The 19,733-nt window shown below is 34.3% G+C and overlaps 2 protein-coding genes across 5 annotated transcripts; one reads left to right on the plus strand and one right to left on the minus strand.

Moving 5' to 3' along the window:
- The first annotated feature begins 6,813 nt into the window (after window positions 1-6,813).
- LOC105950988 (S-adenosyl-L-methionine-dependent methyltransferases superfamily protein) lies at window positions 6,814-9,347 on the plus strand. Of its 4 annotated transcripts, XR_016030722.1 has the most exons (4): window positions 6,889-7,023; window positions 7,121-7,202; window positions 7,981-8,859; window positions 9,176-9,347. XR_016030722.1 is itself a non-coding variant. In XM_088816404.1 (3 exons), exon 3 carries the CDS (start codon window positions 8,007-8,009, stop codon window positions 8,772-8,774), a length of 768 nt encoding a protein of 255 aa, XP_088672530.1. In that variant the 5' UTR covers window positions 6,889-7,023; window positions 7,121-7,202; window positions 7,981-8,006; the 3' UTR covers window positions 8,775-9,079. The 4 variants fall into 4 exon arrangements, 2 of the variants coding, with proteins under 2 accessions (XP_012829838.2, XP_088672530.1); XR_016030721.1 differs by lacking the exon at window positions 7,121-7,202 and having other exon boundaries at window positions 6,885-7,023; XM_088816404.1 differs by lacking the exon at window positions 9,176-9,347 and having other exon boundaries at window positions 7,981-9,079.
- Window positions 9,348-10,820: 1,473 nt separating this feature from the next.
- LOC105950979 (serine/threonine-protein kinase UCNL) lies at window positions 10,821-12,457 on the minus strand. The gene has a single exon (XM_088816405.1). The coding sequence runs from the start codon at window positions 12,368-12,370 to the stop codon at window positions 11,144-11,146; it is 1,227 nt and encodes a 408-aa protein (XP_088672531.1). The 5' UTR covers window positions 12,371-12,457; the 3' UTR covers window positions 10,821-11,143.
- Between the last annotated feature and the right edge of the window lie 7,276 nt (window positions 12,458-19,733).

Below are 19,733 nucleotides of genomic sequence, written 5' to 3' on the forward strand. Positions count from 1 at the left end.
GAGAATTTTTCACAGAAAATATTTTTGCTCTCGTTTTTATTGTTCCATCGTGATACGTGATTTTCATAGAAAATATACCGGCTTCAAGGCTTTGTGGTGAAGACACCAAGATTCAAGGAGTATCACAAGTTTGCTTCTTCTATACAAAAAGAAGATCGGTTCTTCGGGAGAGGGGCTTAAACAGATCTCGGGAGGAGATCGATCCGCCGACTGAGGGATTCAGCGTTGAAGGGAGTTCAACCGTGCGGAGCAAGGGACGTGCTGCAAATTGAAGATTTACAATTCAACGTAGTATACAAGAACGGCGTCAACAAAGAGGGAGTCTTTGTATTTTGATTAAGTCCTATTATTGTATTCGTAAAACTAAAAATTAGTAAATTTTATTTGCAGGTCCCCGTGGATGTAGGGTACAATTGTATCCGAACCACATTAAAATTTGTGTCTCGTTTATTTCTGTTTTTACGAACTGTTTCACGAACTGTTGCAACACTTCACGCAACAGTAACGAAAAACTGAATCTGACACAAATAATTTATATCTGCACGAAATAAATTCTAACAATTGGCATCAAGAGCCTGTCACTAGATACACTTAGTGAGATTTTGGGATTTAATTATTTTTTTTATTTTTTTTGTGCAGACATGAATAATCATCGTGAAGGCGCATTCCTACCACCTCTCTTGGGTGAATTGAACTACTCTGATTGGAAAATAAGGATGAAGATGTTCATCAAATCTATCGATGAATGGGCCTGGCGCGCGATTCTAATTGGTTGGACACCTCCTACCTCAATGAATGAGTCACACGAGATCATTCAAACCCCAAAAGAGAAGTGGAGTGATGAAGAAGTACGAATCGCAGATTATAATTCCAAGGCAACCAATGCTATCTTGAGTTGTATCGATGAAGACCAATTCAAATTGATATCAATGTGCAAATCAGCAAAGGAGGCATGGGATGTTCTACAAGAGGCCTACGAAGGAACTACTCAGATAAACGAGTGCAAACAGACTGTCGCTGAAACTGTTGCAACAGTTGGACAGACAGTTCAGAGAGACCTTAGGTATGATAATTTGCATTCAATACATGATAAAAGATCAACTCCGTTAAATCTTGCAGGTGATGATGGGGATTCAGAAAACAACAGCGATGATGACGTGTCAACCTTGGAAGAAATAAAGCAATGCTACGAAAAGATGTACGAAAAATTTCTTCAGGTGTGTGAGTCAAATAAATTCTTAGAAAAAGAGAAGCTTGTCCTAATTGAGGAAAACAAAGTATTGAAGGTACGAATTTCTACTCTGGAACAAAATGTTATTTCTGCTAGTAGAGAAACAGATAGCTTGAAGGCTAAATTTGCTCAAACCCAAGATGCTATTTCTAAGTTTAATACTGGTAGGGTAACTTTGAATGAAATTTTGAACCAAAATCAGCCGAATTGCGGTCATACATGTATAGGACGTAATCAGCTATCTAATGATGCATTGAAACAGAAAGAAGATCCAAAAATAAAAATCAATTTTGTTAAACAATCCACTGTTTCAGAAACTGTTGCGACAGTTGCATCAACTCAGTCATCTCAAAGAAAACGTTTTGTCCCTACCTGTCATTTTTGTCATGCTCCTGGTCATATACGACCTAGGTGTTTCAAGTACTTGAAATTAGTTAAAAGAATAATGGTCCGCTCACCACTTTCCGCTAAAATTGATCATACTTTTGTGTCGTCTCAAAAACCCAAGATAAAGGTTGATTTAGTGAATAAAACTCAACAAAAAATCTGGGTAAAGAAGTCTGATCTTAATTGTTTATCTGCCATTACTTCTTTAAACTCATGTGATGATAGTACTAACTGTTCCAACAGTTCTGGTGACAAAGCTAGTTTGGGGAATAAAAAACTTGGTAATCTGAATTGTGATAATTTGTATGCGAAAAATAAGTTTATGAATCCAATTCAGCATTCGAGAACTAAGCTTACTGATATTTGTCATCTTTTCATAAGGGGCTTGGTCGAAAAAGGGGTTGTCTCAATTGATTATGGTGCAACGGAGAATGAATTAACTGATGCATTTGCAAAAACCCTTGATGCACAGAAATTTGATTCCTTGCGAAAATCGCTAGGAATTTATGTTGTTTAATCTGATGCAGTTGCATGAACTGTTGCAACAGTCTGTGTGTCCAGACTTGCAACTTTTAGAGGTAGGACACTTCATATGTTTTTGCATCTCATATAGGACATGCATTAAGCATACTGCATATGATTGAGACAAATGTGAATTTGATACTTCGTGTATTTCTAAATTTTGTGGGGTAGAACTTCATCAATTCCCAAAATGATTGTTAAAAAGGCTCCAACTTATTTATTTCTCTGAATAGTCTTGTCATGGTTGGATGTTTTTATAGGGAAAAGCTACCTCTTTTAATGAGTGAAAGCTACTCTTGAACTACTGTTACTAATATATATATCTACAACCATTTGGTCAGTGAATAGTTCGAAGCCTTTTTGAGTCGAGCCAGTAAATCACGTGGCCGAAAGCTCGCTACAAGGCTCAATTAGAAAGCCCAGGGGACTACACATTGCACGGCCAATATAAATTATATATATATGGTCAGTGAATAGTTCGAAGCCTAGTTGAGTCGAGCCAGTAAACCACTTGACAGAACACTTACTACAAAGCTCAATTAGAAAGCCCAGGGGACTACACATTGCACGACCACCATAATCTCGTTCCTTTTATTTTAATTGCTCTGTTTTTCATGGGAAAAAACTACCATTAGACGTGTGTGTACGCTACCTAATAAGAGCATCTTTGTGTTTGACTTGGGATTATTAAGTTTATTGGTTGCATTGGCAGTCGGATTTTTGGGGATTGTGCTTGTCGTAAATGTGAAGATAAATCCCATATGTTTTGTTTGTCCATGCAGTATCCTATTCACATATGTCTCTTCACTCATGTTTATTTCTCATGTTTACTTCTTGTCTTGCATTAGGCATTTAAAAAAAAAAAAAAAAAAAAAAAGAGAGAGAGAGAGAGAGAGACGGGATTTTTGTTTATGTGCCGGTTAAATTTGATTTTTGTTGCAACCGGATCTATTGGGCCTACTACTCGCATTTCCACGTCTCGTATGAAGCTTGGCAAAGTCTGTTGTCTTTGTTATTTAATGTTGAATTTGATATCATTATCCTTTGATTTTCAAATTGCAATTATCGTGTGGTTTTGAGTTTTTGAGTTTGTGATTTTGTTTGCAAGTTGTGTATGGTGACTCTTCTCACTTACTTTCAAGATTCTCTCTTCGTTTTGATCTTTTTGTTAAGTGTTTGAACAGCTTGCTTGAATCATCAAGATCATTAGTCCACGTTGAGTTATCTCTGATTGCCCAGAAAGGGGGAGAAAAGAACAAGAGAAAAGAACAGTAACGATGGCATGAACACAGGGGGAGTTTAGACAACTGTTGAAACAGTGCATGAGACAGTTGCTGGGCAGAAATATAGGACAAATAATAAGCATTGTGAAGAGAAGTTGTTTCTGCTACTGCATATCCTTTTTATCTCGTGCTTATCTGAACGAATTATCTGCTTTTATTTTGGAACTATGGTTTATTTACGGTTTACACTATCTGGTGAACTGTTTGATAAACTGTTGCAACAGTTTATATTTGCAGACGTTATTTTGAATTTGCTGACCCTTGTTCATGCATATATCATATTTTTAGGGGGAGTAAATGTTCTGACCAATCAATGCCAAAGGGGGAGAGTGTTAGAATCTCGGTGGGATTCTAAGTCCACAACACCAAGTGGAATTCTATGGAGATGTGTATTAATATGAGGAACATATTTTTCTTAGTTATCTCATTAGATAATTTGAGAAGAAATAAATTATCTCTCCATATTAATCACCTGAACGTGTCTAGAAGGAATTCCATCTTTTTATTATTATTGTGGTAATTGTCATTAATTGGTTTCCTTGTTTGATTTCTCCAGAGCTTCACAAGAATATAAAAGAAGGAGCTAATGCCGATGTTATTTGCTGAATCTCTTATCACGTGGATAATTTACCACGTTGTCATCCACCGCCTTCCAAGTCTATCAAGCCGAGTAAGCAAAGGGGAAGAATGAATGACATTACAAGAGGAGCTGGCTAAGGATCATTCACAGAGGGAGATACACATGCAGGGGGAGCTGACTCCGTTGTGAACCACCTGCCGAAGTCACTACTGTGGGAACAGTTGCTGAAACTGTGGCACTTACTGTTGCAGCAGTTGATGCCACTCTTGTTGTTGAAAAGAGTTGATGATGATCTTTCGTTTTATTGCTTCCGTCTATCATCTGATTGTTTTATTTTCAGGTTATTTTACTCAGGGGGAGAAAATGATTATAATCAATAAACGACAAAGGGGGAGATTGTTAGAATCCTTTGGATTCTGACTTTGCAAGGAAACGTGTAAAAGGATTGTATCACAAGTCTAGATATGCCGTGATATAAGAAAGGGAGTTTCCTTGTGTTTTAATTCCTTTTAATTTGTCATTAATTGATTTATATTAGGAATTATCTTTATACAAAGAGTTTTCTTATTTATACAAAGAATCCCTAACCTAATGGATTTTATTTCCTTGTGTTTTAATAGTTAAGGGAACTAGTTTTTAGATAAGGAATGAATAGTTGTATTTTCCTATACAACTCTTTTTAACGTGAATAAAAGATCTAATTAGATTTGTATTTTCTTGTGCAGGAAGAATTATGAACGTATAAAGAGGGCTTCAAGCATCGTTATCTGTATGCGTTTTATTGGAGAGAAAAAATATATTTTTCTGCTCTTAATTTCGCTGCTCCCGGAACGTCTTTGATCGAGAGAATTTTTCACAGAAAATATTTTTGCTCTCGTTTTTATTGTTCCATCGTGATACGTGATTTTCATAGAAAATATACCGGCTTCAAGGCTTTGTGGTGAAGACACCAAGATTCAAGGAGTATCACAAGTTTGCTTCTTCTATACAAAAAGAAGATCGGTTCTTCGGGAGAGGGGCTTAAACAGATCTCGGGAGGAGATCGATCCGCCGACTGAGGGATTCAGCGTTGAAGGGAGTTCAACCGTGCGGAGCAAGGGACGTGCTGCAAATTGAAGATTTACAATTCAACGTAGTATACAAGAACGGCGTCAACAAAGAGGGAGTCTTTGTATTTTGATTAAGTCCTATTATTGTATTCGTAAAACTAAAAATTAGTAAATTTTATTTGCAGGTCCCCGTGGATGTAGGGTACAATTGTATCCGAACCACATTAAAATTTGTGTCTCGTTTATTTCTGTTTTTACGAACTGTTTCACGAACTGTTGCAACACTTCACGCAACAGTAACGAAAAACTGAATCTGACACAAATAATTTATATCTGCACGAAATAAATTCTAACATAAAGTAAATAATATATATATATATATATATATATATATATATATATATATATATATATATATATATATATATATATATATATATATATATATATATATATATATATATATAAACATGAATGTGTGTATTATTATGTGTAGATAAAATGTCAGATCAGTCGACATATTTCTAGTTTATCGAGTGTAGCATATACAAAAACCGAGTTTGCAGTTAGCTATGATTATCAAGAGTCATTGATCAGTTATAATCTTGGTTTGGTTGCTTTCGCTATGGTAACCTGTGGGTCATCTTTGCGAGTGTGACCACCACCCGTGACTTGCATTATTTGGTCGGTTTCCTTCTGTCTTTCCACCTTTCTTTTTATTCTATTTAAACTGGAATTGTAATTCGACAAGTCATTCAGCTAGGTTTTAATTATTTATTATTGTGAATTATGTGGTCCAATTTAATTATATGCATACATAGTTATCACCTCTACTGTATTGGAGAGTTCAAAATAAATGCCTAAATGTGACCATGAACCACTAGAAATAGAACTTCGATTTAATTTCGAAAGTGACACGAGCATAATAATGCATTGAAGGAGACATAATAAAATAAAAGTATGCATTATTTTGATGCCTCGCTCAAACGAGTTGGATAGAAGTTTTTTGGTTCGAAATTCGAACTGGATTTACGAGTTTCGTCGATTTCGATCTGAATATATTTTTAATTTTACAATAGTATTTTTCATTTTCAATTTCATAAATAGTTTTTAAAAATTCAAAAATTATATTAATAATATCAATGTTATGTACTTTATACTGCAGGGAAATGAAAAAAAAATGAAATTTTGCAGATTTTGTTCAGAATTATTTTAAGGGTACGTTACAAACATCCATGAAGTATGGTCAAATTATGAAAAATCCTCTATTGTTTGGGTAATTACAACCACCCCGCAACTATAAATCTTCTTACGCGTTAATCCTTGCGGTTGCAAATTTAGTAGATTTTTTAAGATTATATGGAATATTCTCAAATTTGTACCCGGTTTATCACATTCGAGCTCCACATTTTGAAGCAAGATGATCATAAAATATGTTTTTTAGCTTGTATATATCAGACTGTAGTGCATCAAAAACTATATTTTTGCATAAAACGAGTACAAACTAGAGAGTATTCCACGAGATGTAGATAATTATGAATTTGACATCATAAGGATAGATGTGTAAGAAGATTCATAGTTGAGGGGTAGATGTAATTATCTAACCAGAAGGATGTTTCGTAATTTGACCATACATCACAGGGTGTTAGTAATTTACCCTTATTTTAATTATGAAACAAGTATTTTTTTTTTCTTCCAATAATAAAATTTCGATTTTCGATATTTTTTAAACGAAAGTAAAATTACTTTAATAGGTCGAACAAAGAAAGGCCCAAGAAAGAGGAAAATGGCAAGTGAGAAGTTTGTGTACTAAAATTGTGATCCAATTGGGCTTTTGTGCTGAATTTGTAAATTGGGCTAAATTTAGTTTTTGGGAGCGGAGCGGGACTCTGTTTCGTAGTAAGAAAATCGCCGTCGTTCGGCGGCGCCGTCACTCACTTCTTCAGCTCTTCGTCGTCACGAAATCCCACGGTAAAAAATCGACCCCTCTTTATTTTGATTTTAGGTTTAGATTGAGAATATTTTCTGCTTATTCTTATATATCATCGTCTACAATTGCGGAAAACAGATTTATTGAATCGGATTGTAATTCACTTTTCAATTTCTAGTATTTGTGGGTGAAGGAAGCCTTCCGCAGTTTCAGCTGTTAGGTATTCATCTTCCATGAATGATAAATGTTGAATCTATTTTGTCAATTTGGAGTTGGATAAAAAAATCAATTATGTTCATCTTTTAATTAGGGTTTAATCCTTCAAATTCACAAGCCTAAAACATATATCAGAACTTCACCTGTTGTGCAGCTCATTGTTCTTGTTCGTGTCAACTTTGCTTTGGTTGTGATTGTGCTATTTTCAGAAAATTCGGGGATGAAGAAAGCAACACAAATATATATATATATATATATATATATATATATATATATATATATATATATATATATATATATATATATATATATATATATTCGAAGATTATTCGCTTTGGTTTTGTGCTTTGAGAAAGAAACTCGAATTTAGCACCTTTAGATTTGATCACAGCTAACTTGAGTTGCTTCGGTCACGAATTTAGCATCTTCCGAAAGAAACTTGAGTTACTTCGGTCACGAATTTAGCATCTTCTGAAAGAAACTTGAGTTGCTATTGTCAACAACTTTGTCATGCTGTCACTGTTTATCTCAATATCGTTTACTGCTTAAAATTTAGATACGTTTACGATGATTTGCTTCCTAGATACGATTTTTTTTAGTGAACCTAGTAGTATGTTTTACGACATAGGTTTTTTTTTTGGTTGCTATATTGGTTCCTTAACTACCTATTGCTTCTTTGCTACTCAGTTTATTTTGACTGTTTTGAGCTTTCGAGACTAATGTTGCATTGATTGTAGAACCGAAATGATTTTTCACTAAATTTGTAAATGGCTCTGTTACAGGGTTCTCTAACTAAGGTTTACACAACATGGTCCCAAAAATTGCAAGAATCCAATTAATGAGTTCCCATCCACAAGTATACGACCCATGCGATGACTCATTTGCATTGGTGGACGCACTTCTAGCCGATAGATCAAACCTAATTAAACACCGGCCTTCGATCTGCATGGAAATAGGGTGTGGTAGTGGGTACGTGATCACTTCCCTTTCCCTTCTCCTCGGTAAGGAATATTCCGGCGGGGCCTACTATATCGCCACAGACATCAACCCCCACGCGGTGACGGTGACTCGGGAAACCCTAGAGTCACACGGCTGTCACGCAGAGGTAGTGAACACCGACATCGCATTGGGCCTCGAGAAGCGCCTGGCAAGATCCGTGGACGTGATGGTAGTGAACCCGCCTTACGTGCCGACGCCGGAGGAGGAGGTCGGCTGCAGCGGCATTGCGGCGGCTTGGGCCGGCGGTGAAAACGGGCGGAGGGTTATTGATCGGATATTGCCGGTTGCCGATGGTCTTTTGTCGGATAAGGGGTGGTTGTATTTGGTCACTCTAGCGGCAAATAACCCGTTGGAGTTGTGTCTAGAGATGAGGAAGAAAGGGTATGCTTCTAGAATCATCTTGCAACGGTCGACGGAGGAGGAGAGCCTCCACATCATCAAGTTCTGGCGGGATTCGGATACTCTTATCGAGGCTAACGAGTGTGTGACGGTGAACAAAATGGGGAACGGGGTGGCTTCGGAATCTGCCGCTTTCTCTCCGTTCTCGATTTGGAGACGTGGCAATCAGAATGCTTGAACTAGTACGAGAACGGAGGGGTATTTTCGTAATTTGGACAAAGTTCTACATCCTGCCACATGGGCAAAAAAGAAGACCAATTCAGGTGCAAGTTCCAATCCCTGTCTGCTGGTTAAATCAAATTGAATTTTGTGAAAAATCTAACCGTGTGGATTTTGGCGGGAACCGTAACAGGCTCTGTACAAGTTTATATTTGTCTTTATATTTTTCTTCTTAAATATGGCTAATTATAATTATAATTGTTACCTTTTTACAGTCTAAAATAACAGTTGGTGTTTCTTTTATGGAAAAAGCTTTATTATTTATTTTCTTTTTTCTTATTCTTTTTATTTAATCTCTGTAAAAGAAGTTTTGAGGTCCCCAAAGCTTTGCAACTTTATTGGCCCATATTTGTTTTTCAGGCACACGGGCGTCCTTTCACCTCCTCAACAGATATTTTTCTTTTTTTTATTTAATTATAAGTTTATATTACTTTATTGCATACATTTGCTTCTTATATATGTAATGGATAAATGTACATTCTTGTATAATAGCTTGTTAATAATACGAGAGACGTAAATCACATTAGACTAATCATGTGTGACAAGTTCAATTTATTAACGGTTGGCAAGTTAAACTATAGACATATTTAACACAAATTCTCTTACTTCAACCGTTAAGCCATTGTTTACGGGAACGACTAATCAATTATCATTATTATACAATGTGTGATAAAGGTGGAAGTTAGGCAAAAAAATATCATCAAATTCAGATCCGTAATTTCAGAAATACTGTCAAGTAATGATACCAAGGCACACCTTTTAAAGAAATTAAAAGCAAAAAATAAAATTGATGCTTACCTTTCAGTAATATATATTTAAAAACTAATCCTCAAAATAAGGGCAATAAAGCAAATACAGGACCATTACCAGGTATCACATGTATTTTTATTATTAAGCCTAAAAAGTATAAACTATAAACATTATAGCATAATCTGAAATTATAAATATATTTAAAATTGTCCCCTACTTAGTTTTTTGTGTCCCCAAAAGGCCATTTTGGTAGGGAATAGGGGCCATTTTTATTTTACTAAATTTGAATTAAATGTCACGTTTGCTGTTTGGTACAATTCAAGACTAACTTTTAAGTTGCCCTGCCGGTGGATTGAAATATTGTGGATTGATGTGATAAATGTGGTATGAGCTTTAATAATACTGTTTCGAATTCAAATGCAATTTTGATCATTTTTAACTCCAGATTTTGTATAACTACAAAAATTGAATTTGTAGTTTTTTGAGTTTGCTTTTTAATCCAAATAGAACTACCAAAATTGGATGTCGTGTGAGAAAGATGTATGTTAATCGATGAATATTGTCCATAAATTTGATGTATTGAGTCATATAAAATTCAAAATGTACTTATTCATGCATAACTTTGTCACACGACATCCAAACTAATTGACTCAATAAAATCACAATAAAAAGCAGAAATGATACACAAGTCACCCCTCCAAAATTCTCATCATTAGACCAACTCAAATTTCACATTTTTTTCGTTTTAATTTTTTTTCCTTTCATATTATCTGTCACTTTAGATTTTCAATAATGCATTGAATGCATGTTTTTGTGTTTTAGTCTGTTATAAATCATGAAATAATAAGGGTTATTTTAGTCTTTTTTATATGTTTTTTTTTTCCTAAAACCAAGACATATCTATTTAATTTCTTAAGAATTATGGAACAGTGAAATTCGACATATGGATCGGAGGGGATATCAAATTTGCTTCACACAAAATAACATGAAATACGTGTGTAACACGAAGTAGATCATTTCGCCAAAGATACCTTAATTCGGACCCAAAATTTCTATAATTTTTTTCCAAGTTAAGAATTCACTATGTTGAAGCGTTTGTTTTGTGTTAACTTTAATAGTTGGACTGTATTTTATCATAAATGTGTATAGATCTATACGTATAAATAACATTACTCAATTTATTTCACCAAATATAATATTTACAATTCCGAGCAAAAAAAAAGAAACATGAATATATCAACAAAAAACAAAATAATAAAACTTGAAACCATGAATATTAAAATTCCAATAGCATGTACACGATAAAATCTTGTACATCATTACAAGCAGCCTTTTAAACCGCTGTGTGGTGGTTATATACCACGCGCCACCGTGTGGGAGTAGACCACCAATTCAACTATGATTAGCTTAAATTACATCGAATCTAATTCTCATCTCTAGTATCTAACCACTGACACCTATCCCTTAATTAACGCCAAGTTTCCAGTCATACCCTTATTTTATTTACAGATAATATAAAATTAATAATTACAGAAGAAAAACAAATTAAAATCAAAGCCCTTTACACGTGCGTGTCATTCAGAACTCCGTTAATGACAAACCGTTACTACAATCATCCAGTGACGGCGACCGTAACGGCGACGGCGGCGGTAGCTTCAGCTTCTGAAAGTACTCCCTTATGCCAATCTCACCTTCCGCCGCCTCCTCTTCGTCCCTTAACGGCAGAAACGGCGGCCGCAACACCTCCGTCAGCAAATCCCAATTCAGCCCCCGGAAGAACTCGTGCTCCTTAATCTCCGACGCGCCGCCGTGGTACCCCAGGCGGCGCGTGGGGTCCTTTTCGAGCAACTTTCCGATCAAGTCGGTCAACGCGTTGGGTTTTCCGATGAACTCCGGCTCGGCGAAGAGAATTTTCCGGTACGTGTCCTTCCGATTCTTCCCCTTGAACGGCGTGGCACCGTACAGCATTTCGAAGCAGAGGACGCCTAGTGCCCACCAGTCGACGGCGAATTCATGGCCGTCGCCGCGTATGACCTCCGGCGAGACGTATTCCTCGGTGCCGACGAATGAATTGGAGCGCTCATTGGCTGAGATTAAGTCGTTAGGGTTTCTACGGCTGACGGGAGAAACACGCGCGCTCTTCGCCTTCTTCACCCCCTTCTTATTATTCCCCCTTTTGGGAATTACGAAGCGCGTGATCTTACTCCTCTTCGCCTGCGGATATTGTTTGGATGATTTTTCTTCGTCGGTGTCGGAGTAGAAGCTTCCGGATTTTCTGGGGACCAAGTCACGTGACAAGTCGAAGTCCGTGAGTGTCACGTGACCGGACTGCTGCACGAGGATATTTTCCGGCTTGAGGTCTCTGTACACAATGCCTTGGGAGTGGAGGTGTTCGACGGCGCAGATGATTTCGGCCAAGTAGAAGCGGATGACGGCGGGGGAGAAAACGCGGTCGTTCTGGCGGTGCCGGAGCACGTTGAGGTCACCGCCGGGGCAGAAGGGGATGGCCCAGCAGATGAACTCCTGATTCTCGGCGGAGCCAATCAGGTGGGGGAGGAAAGGGTGAGGTTCCGCGGCGGAGAAGCGGCTGAGGACGGATATCTCGTGTCGGGCGCGGCGGTCGGCGGCGTGGCGGCTGTGGGCGGAGGACTTCTCGACCACCTTGAGGGCGAAGGGTTGGCCGCCGCATGAATTGTCGGGGACGAGGAAAACAGTGCCGGTGGCGCCTTTGCCGAGTACTTTGGTGGCGCGAAGGTTGTCTATGTCGAGCTCCGGCGGCGGCGGTGGAGGTTTATAGTTATCCATATTTTATATACTTGTGGAGTTAAGAGAGAATAATGTCAGATTGACAGAGGCTGGGAGTATATATATATATATTTATGTATATGTATGTATATATATAGAGAGAGACACACGAACGTATATAAACAAAAGAACGTGCTGTAAATAGATGTTAAATTGGTTGAAAATTGAAATACATGAATACGTACTAATAATACATGTACACTAATAATTATTTATAAAGTTAACTTTAAAAAAATAAAATAAATAAAAGTTAGGTACGATTTTAAACCAAGGATTAAAATTTTGTGCTCCTTTACTTTCGTCTCTCGAAACGAATTTCTTGAGTTTGCTTTGTAGTTTTAGTTACGGTTACTTTTGGTCGGATAATTAGATGCTACATTTGATTATTTACACTAAAATAGTCGGATTCAAATTGTAAATCTACATGTAATTAAACACACTCATATATATTTGTAATTAATGGATAGTTATTTAATCAAATTTACGATTGAAATTCGCCCAGCGTATAAAGTCGGGAATCATCCTCATTTGGCCCCACATTTGTGCTAATAAATATATTGGGCGTCATTTTATCAACATAGAAAAAGTCAATTTGATTTTGAAATGGTTCAATGGATCTTACAAAAATTTTGTATTAGTGACAATATCATTTTATATTTACAACATCTTTGTATAGCCTTAACAATTGTTAGCATTTCACCAAAATGCAAAATTCATCGACCCTAGAGTTTCCATTGTGTGACGGTGTGACCTAACAAGTTATGATGGAGAAATGTAAATTATGCTGATTTGGCGATCAGTTGGTATAGTGAACTTGAGCTTGCTTTGTAGTTTTAGTTAGGGTTTCTATTGGTCGGATAATTAGATGCTACGTTTGAATATGTACACTAAAAAGGCCGGATTTCAATTGTAAATCTACATTTTTTTAAATAAACTCATACGTGTGTCCTTCATGGATAATTATTTAATTAAATTTACCACTGAAATTCGTTCAATATAAATAGTCAAGTATATCATCTAACTTCCTCTTTTGGTCCTATGTTTGGACTATTAAATATATTCGACCTCATTATTTCAACATAAAAAAAGTCAGTTTGATTTTGAAATGGTTCAATGGATCTTAAAAATATTTTGTATTTGTCACAATATCAATTTATATTTATAACATCTTTGTATAGCCTTAACAATTGTATACATTGCACCAACACGCAAAATTTCTCGAGCCAGTTCCCATCCTCTGACCTAACAGGGCCTGACAGAGGAATGTAAATTATGCTGACTTGGTGGTCAGTTGGTATAGTGAACTTGGATCTGATGCCCACAAGGAATCAATCCTCATTGATGTTGAAATTAATTCTAACATTGCGTCTACCCGATACTCGATCAGAGAAATTTGCACCAACTTACCAACCAGAAAATCAGTTGAGCTATATTCACGAGAGCTTAACAATTGTATACATATTCTTGTGTAATATCATTAATTGAATCAAGAAAAAAAAATGCAAATATATTCCAAGTACAGGTGTGCTTGTTCATGTTAGGTCATTTTAGTACTATTATGAGTTGGCTTAGTAAATGGTGTGCATGTTTTTTAATTAGTTAAAAGATGAGGGGGCACACGTGCAAGATGTTCTTCGAGCTTTTAGTAAGGGACAAAATATGGGTTGTACGGTTATCAATTAATCACATGGGCCTCCCCATTATTTATGCGAAATTGCAACCGTGCCCGAATTAACGAATTTAAGGGTCTTCGTTGGATATTTATATTATCTCTTAATAAAAAAATTAATAAAAAAATTTAGGTCACCCTATGAACAATTATTTATATTATTTGATGATTGTACTGTAATTAGCTGAATAATAGAATTCTCTATAATTGATGCATTTAATGGAAGCATGTGGCTTACACTAATGGCCGAAAATACAATTGGATTCATTTAATTTAGTTTAGTTGTATAAAGAATTATTTAAGTCGTATTTATTTATTGTTCATGAGTCGGGTCAATCGATTATGAGTCAATGATAATCGAATTTGATCGATTATTTATCTAAATTTTATAGGTCAAGTAACGGATAACAACAACCATCTCATCGATATTTTCGCAACTAACATTCGATAAAATTAAACGTGGGCTTGTTGAAATTATATACGTTCGATTTATGGGTTAAGTCGGTTGTCCTATAAAATCAACCTATGACACCCCGAGTCACATCTCATCAATCAAATCCAGTTATCCGTGATTTGTAGTCTTAATGGTATAGGTAATCTAATTTAGAAGGGAAATTTGAAATCTTGCACCAAAAAAAGACGAAATCTCTGGTCTCCGAGCCCTCATCCTCTAGTTCAACTATTTTTCTGATTGAGGAATATCATTAGTGTAGCGGGCTTGATGCCCACAAGAAACGAACGCTCGTTACGTCTGTCAATACTCAAATTCTAGGATCTTGCACCAATTTATCGTCCCGAAACAGTTGAACTATACTCATACGGGCAAAAAAAATTGGAATCTCAACATTAGAAGATGTGTTTGAATTACACCAAAATATGTGAGGCTTTGTAGAATTTTACTATAACATAAAATATTGAAAATATAGCTTCCATTCATGCAAGAACGTTTAATAAATAATAAGTAAGATTAGATACCAATTCAATTATATTGTAACGAGTCTAACCATCTCATTTAAATTATTAAATGTAATTACGTGCAATTAGCTGAGAACTAATTGCACGGATTAGGTAAAGATGGTTGAACAAACTCTTTTTTTAAGTGTTGTACCCGCAAATTAAATTCATAATTGAAGAAGGAATCTATGATTATTATTGATTTGTATATTTATTAAAACGCATTTCTTTATTGTTTAATTTGAATTATTATTTATTTGTTTCAAAGGATCGTGAAATGTACACTGTGTCACACGAAATTTATGATTGCAATTTGATTATACCTTACTCGCCACTCAAAATTCCTGGTTGCTGAAGAGTAAATATATACTCGTAATAATTATGGCACCTATTCTCTGTCTTTTTCCAAAAGATAAATATAATAGAATCTCGATAAATTAATATTAAACAATTAATAATATTAATTAAATAATAATTTCTCTCGCTCTCAATTCAATGTGTACGTAACAATTTATCAATTTGATAATTTATTATTTAAATAAATTAATAAATTTTTATTAATCATAACTGTATTAATTTATAGAAATTCAAGTATAATACACGTTTTGTAAGTATAAAAATGTACGTATTGGACTGGCTTGAAATTAAAATTGAATAATTGATAGAATCTTCTTAACCTAGAAGTCTATTTGAAAAGCAAAGCTAAGACTATAATTTATTCTTTCTAGCTTCTGATTTGTCGTTTTTGTTCGACATGCTATGGATTGACGAAATCAGAATGCCAATTTGGTTTTGTTTTCGTATATTTTTTTATTTTTGTGAAATAATATTTTAATAATTTACATTTGTCTCAATTTAGTATTGAATTTGATTTCTCCATATATTTTCCTAATTGCAATAAGTCCATGAGTCATATTCAATTATAATTATTTTATACGTACAGAATTAAATTGAATTATATTAGATTGGATTTAATCCCTACTAACTAACTTAGGTAAGATGTTCAGTTTCATTGTCTTAGATTTAGTTTTAAAATTTGTTAAAATCTGGTATTATATAAAAATTCTCAATAGTATTTTAAATTCAACAATAATTATAAATTAATGATATTATTTAATGAAAATTGCACTTATTAGTGACAATCGGTTGATAAACCGTGAAATTAAATAACAACCTACTAAGCGCACACACACATAGGTGTATGGGTGCGATCACATGCAAATCTACGATTAACAAACACTAGGAGTAAATAGTCCGGTGCAGCATAGAATTTCCCGATTTTGGAAGGAATTTTTAGAGCACAAAAATAGTAACCAATGTCAACATCTCCCTATGAAATAAAATTTATTTGAAAAGGGTCCTCCCACTAAAAGAAATCCAACAATTTCCTCACTTTAGGTAGCAATAAATATTATTAAAAAAAAAAACAATATATAGACTTTTGGGCACAATTTTAGAGTATAGTGAACAAAAATTGGCCTACCATGATTTCTTATAAGAAAAGGCCCAAAGCAAATCAACATTTCAAAGGCTCAAAAAATGTGTTCTTGTCTGCCATCATTTGGCCGGAGGAAAAATTGCAACCTACCACCTAAGTTAAAAAAAAAAAAAATTAGCTTTAAATACAATATTTAAAATTAATAAATCCCACTCATATCCAACTTGTGAACCTATTACCTATGTACTTTTGGTAAGAGAAAAAGGTTTTGTACATTTGATGGTGCTTGTCGGCCATATGATTCCACTAATTAAATTTAATCATTATTCTAATCTAATGAAAATTGGGGGCATAGGTCTAAAATATTAATGGATTAAACAGGGTGAATCAAAAGTTTACAGAGGGTTCGGGAGCAGAGTCTCCGAATTTTTTTTTTTCTAAAAATACTCATATAAATAATATATATAACATTTGTTTAAAATATAATAAAAAAATGTAGGATTTTTTAATTATTGAAATTATTTGAATTTAGAGGAGCTAGATAAAGATTTTTAATACAAAGAACTCAATATTTAACTAATAATTAATCTAAGACATTTCATTATATGAAATGCAAGCATAAATACAAAAATTCAACAAATATATAAACTATGTCAAATAATACAGTTACAACTATTTGAATTGTTGAACTATTAACTAATATATCAACACTTCACAGTATAAGAAATACTTGGGGTCCCCTAATATTTTCTAAAAATCGGGGCTCTACTTAAATGACCGTCTTTCTCGTCTATAGTCGGAACCAACACTTTCTTTCATGACGTGCCTGCAATTAAATAATCTAAAATACATTTAGAATAATAAGACAATAATACATATTCACAGATTGAATAGATAAAACAGAAAATGGAATTTTGTGAAATAAGTTAAGACAAATTAGTCAAAGTTTAGACGAATATTTCCAAATGGTAGCGTCACAGGCATAATTAAATTTGGGCTGATTTTCCGATAAGCTTTTGGACAAAATGCAAAAGAATATAAGATAATTATGGATATCTAATGGAAACTATGTCTTAAAATAATCCTTTTTCCACAGAATAAACTATAAAGCAATCCGCACATTAATTAATTAATTGTTTGATTATTTTCAAACCGAAGATTACGAAATGTGCACTGGGGAAAAAAAAATATTATCATCATACAGATATATGTGTTTTCTTATTTAGAACAAAATATATATATGAAAAAAAAAAATAATAATAATAATAATAACATGAGCAAATTACGGCCACCCTTGAGTTATGGTCAAATTATGAAACTCCCCCTCTTGTTTGGGTAATTACAGCCACATCCCTCAACTATGTATTATCTTACGTAAATAATCCTCCAGAGGTAAATTTAGAAATGTTATATCAGTAAAAACCGAACCGAAATTTTGGCACGCCAATATTTCATACTGTTTACCGAACTAAATATACGATTTGGTTCGGCAAATAACCGAATTACATAAATTTATGTAAAAATATTTAAAAAGAGGGGTAGACGTAATTACTCAAACGACGAGAGATTTTCCGTAATGTAACCATACTTAATGGGGTGTCCGTAATTTGCCCTACTAATAATTTAAAGAAAGAAAGAGATGGGGTTAATGATTGGCAGCAATGCAGAGGCTCCCCTCCCCTCGTGCATGTTTATATTGCACCAAAAGTAATAATTAAAAGAGAAATGATGAAATTTTCTGGCATTCCATTTGCTGACACATTTACACAAATAAATTAACTTTTGCTACTAAAAGAAACCCCACTAAATGCAAAATCTTCATTTTTTTTCTGAAAATAAATAAAGTTTCCTCTGGCGCATCCCATTTCCCACTCACACAACACACCCAAACACCACTAGAAAAAGAAGACACTAATAAAACTTATTATTATCCCTTCTTTTTCTTTAATTTGTTGTAAACGCGCATTTCTGAAATGCGATTTATGTAACTACTAATGAATAAATAGCCATATTTAAATAGGAACGGCTAAAACAAATACCGTTTATTTCTCACTTCAATACCACCAACATAAAAAAAAAGATAATAAATAGGTAATGACATTAATACTCTTCATCAAACCAATACCACACAAATTTTATGTGTGGTATTAATTTGATATTAAGGGTAATAATGTCATTATCTATTTATTTTTCATTTTTTATGTTGATGGTATTGAAGTGAGTAAGAAATGGTATTTGTTTTAGTCGTTCCCATATTTAATATGTTCGATTGGCACAATTGAAATTAGTCTGCAATAAAAAAGTTAGTATTCAATAAAATTAATAATCTAGCACACTTACGCCCTTATCGTTAATTTTACAAAAAAATTAAAAAGCGAAAAAAAATATGATTTTTTTTTTTCTAAAATAATTCAAATTATTTTATGGATGTTGTTTAATTTTTTTATTTTTTTATTAGAAAGTCATATTTAATAAGTACCATAATTAATAGCTTTAATATTCCAATATAAGGAACTGAAATTACAAGTCCTATACAGGAAGAGAACGGGCTGAAATAGTTTCGGCCCGATAAATAAATCCAAATATATGCAAAGCCTTGTGGGCTTTAGCCCAATTGGTTGAGAGATTTAAGGCTAATTTATATTCTCATGACAATTTTGTGGGCTTTCTCAAATTTGAGTTTCATTTTGTTTGCATCTCACTGTCAATTGACCCGATTCTTTAAATATTACGCTCGATGGAGATTACACCGGTTATATCTTTACCGTCGACCTATACACACAAATGTGGATATGTGTGTGTTTATGTGCTTATAAATTGTAAAAATATACCCGGTATTTTCACCTCGTATAGCATAGTATAAATCAATTGACATTTATTGTATCTGAAATGTCGTTTCAATTTTACAAATGTCGTTTTGACTTCGAACTTGATTTTGACATACTTCTATTTTTATTTTGGTAAAATTCGAAACAAGAAAACTGTAGTCCTCTGGGTTAGCTTTCTAATCCAATTTAATCCGCTAGATTGGATGCCGTGTGACAAAGTTATGCATGAATGAGTCACATTTTGAATTTTAGATGTCTCAATACATCAAAGTTGTGGGCAATATCCATTGATTCATGTATATATTTATCGTCCGACATCCAATTTTGGTGATTCAAGTTGGATTAGAAAACTAACTCAAAATATTACAAATTGTCTTTTCCGGGTTTTGCAAAATTTAGAATAAAAAATGATCAAAATCACGTTTGAAGTCGTAACAGTATTATTAAAGCCCGAACAATATTTATCATATCCCT

Source organism: Erythranthe guttata, chromosome 4 (genome assembly GCF_056151865.1).
Source record: "Erythranthe guttata isolate IM_541 chromosome 4, IM_541, whole genome shotgun sequence".
NCBI lineage: Eukaryota > Viridiplantae > Streptophyta > Magnoliopsida > Lamiales > Phrymaceae > Erythranthe > Erythranthe guttata.

Excerpts from the sequence above, each read along its gene's own strand:
- LOC105950979 (XM_088816405.1), bottom strand. The coding sequence starts at position 12,370 with ATGGATAACTATAAACCTCCACCGCCGCCGCCGGAGCTCGACATAGAC.
- LOC105950988 (XM_012974384.2), top strand. The coding sequence starts at position 8,007 with ATGGTCCCAAAAATTGCAAGAATCCAATTAATGAGTTCCCATCCACAA.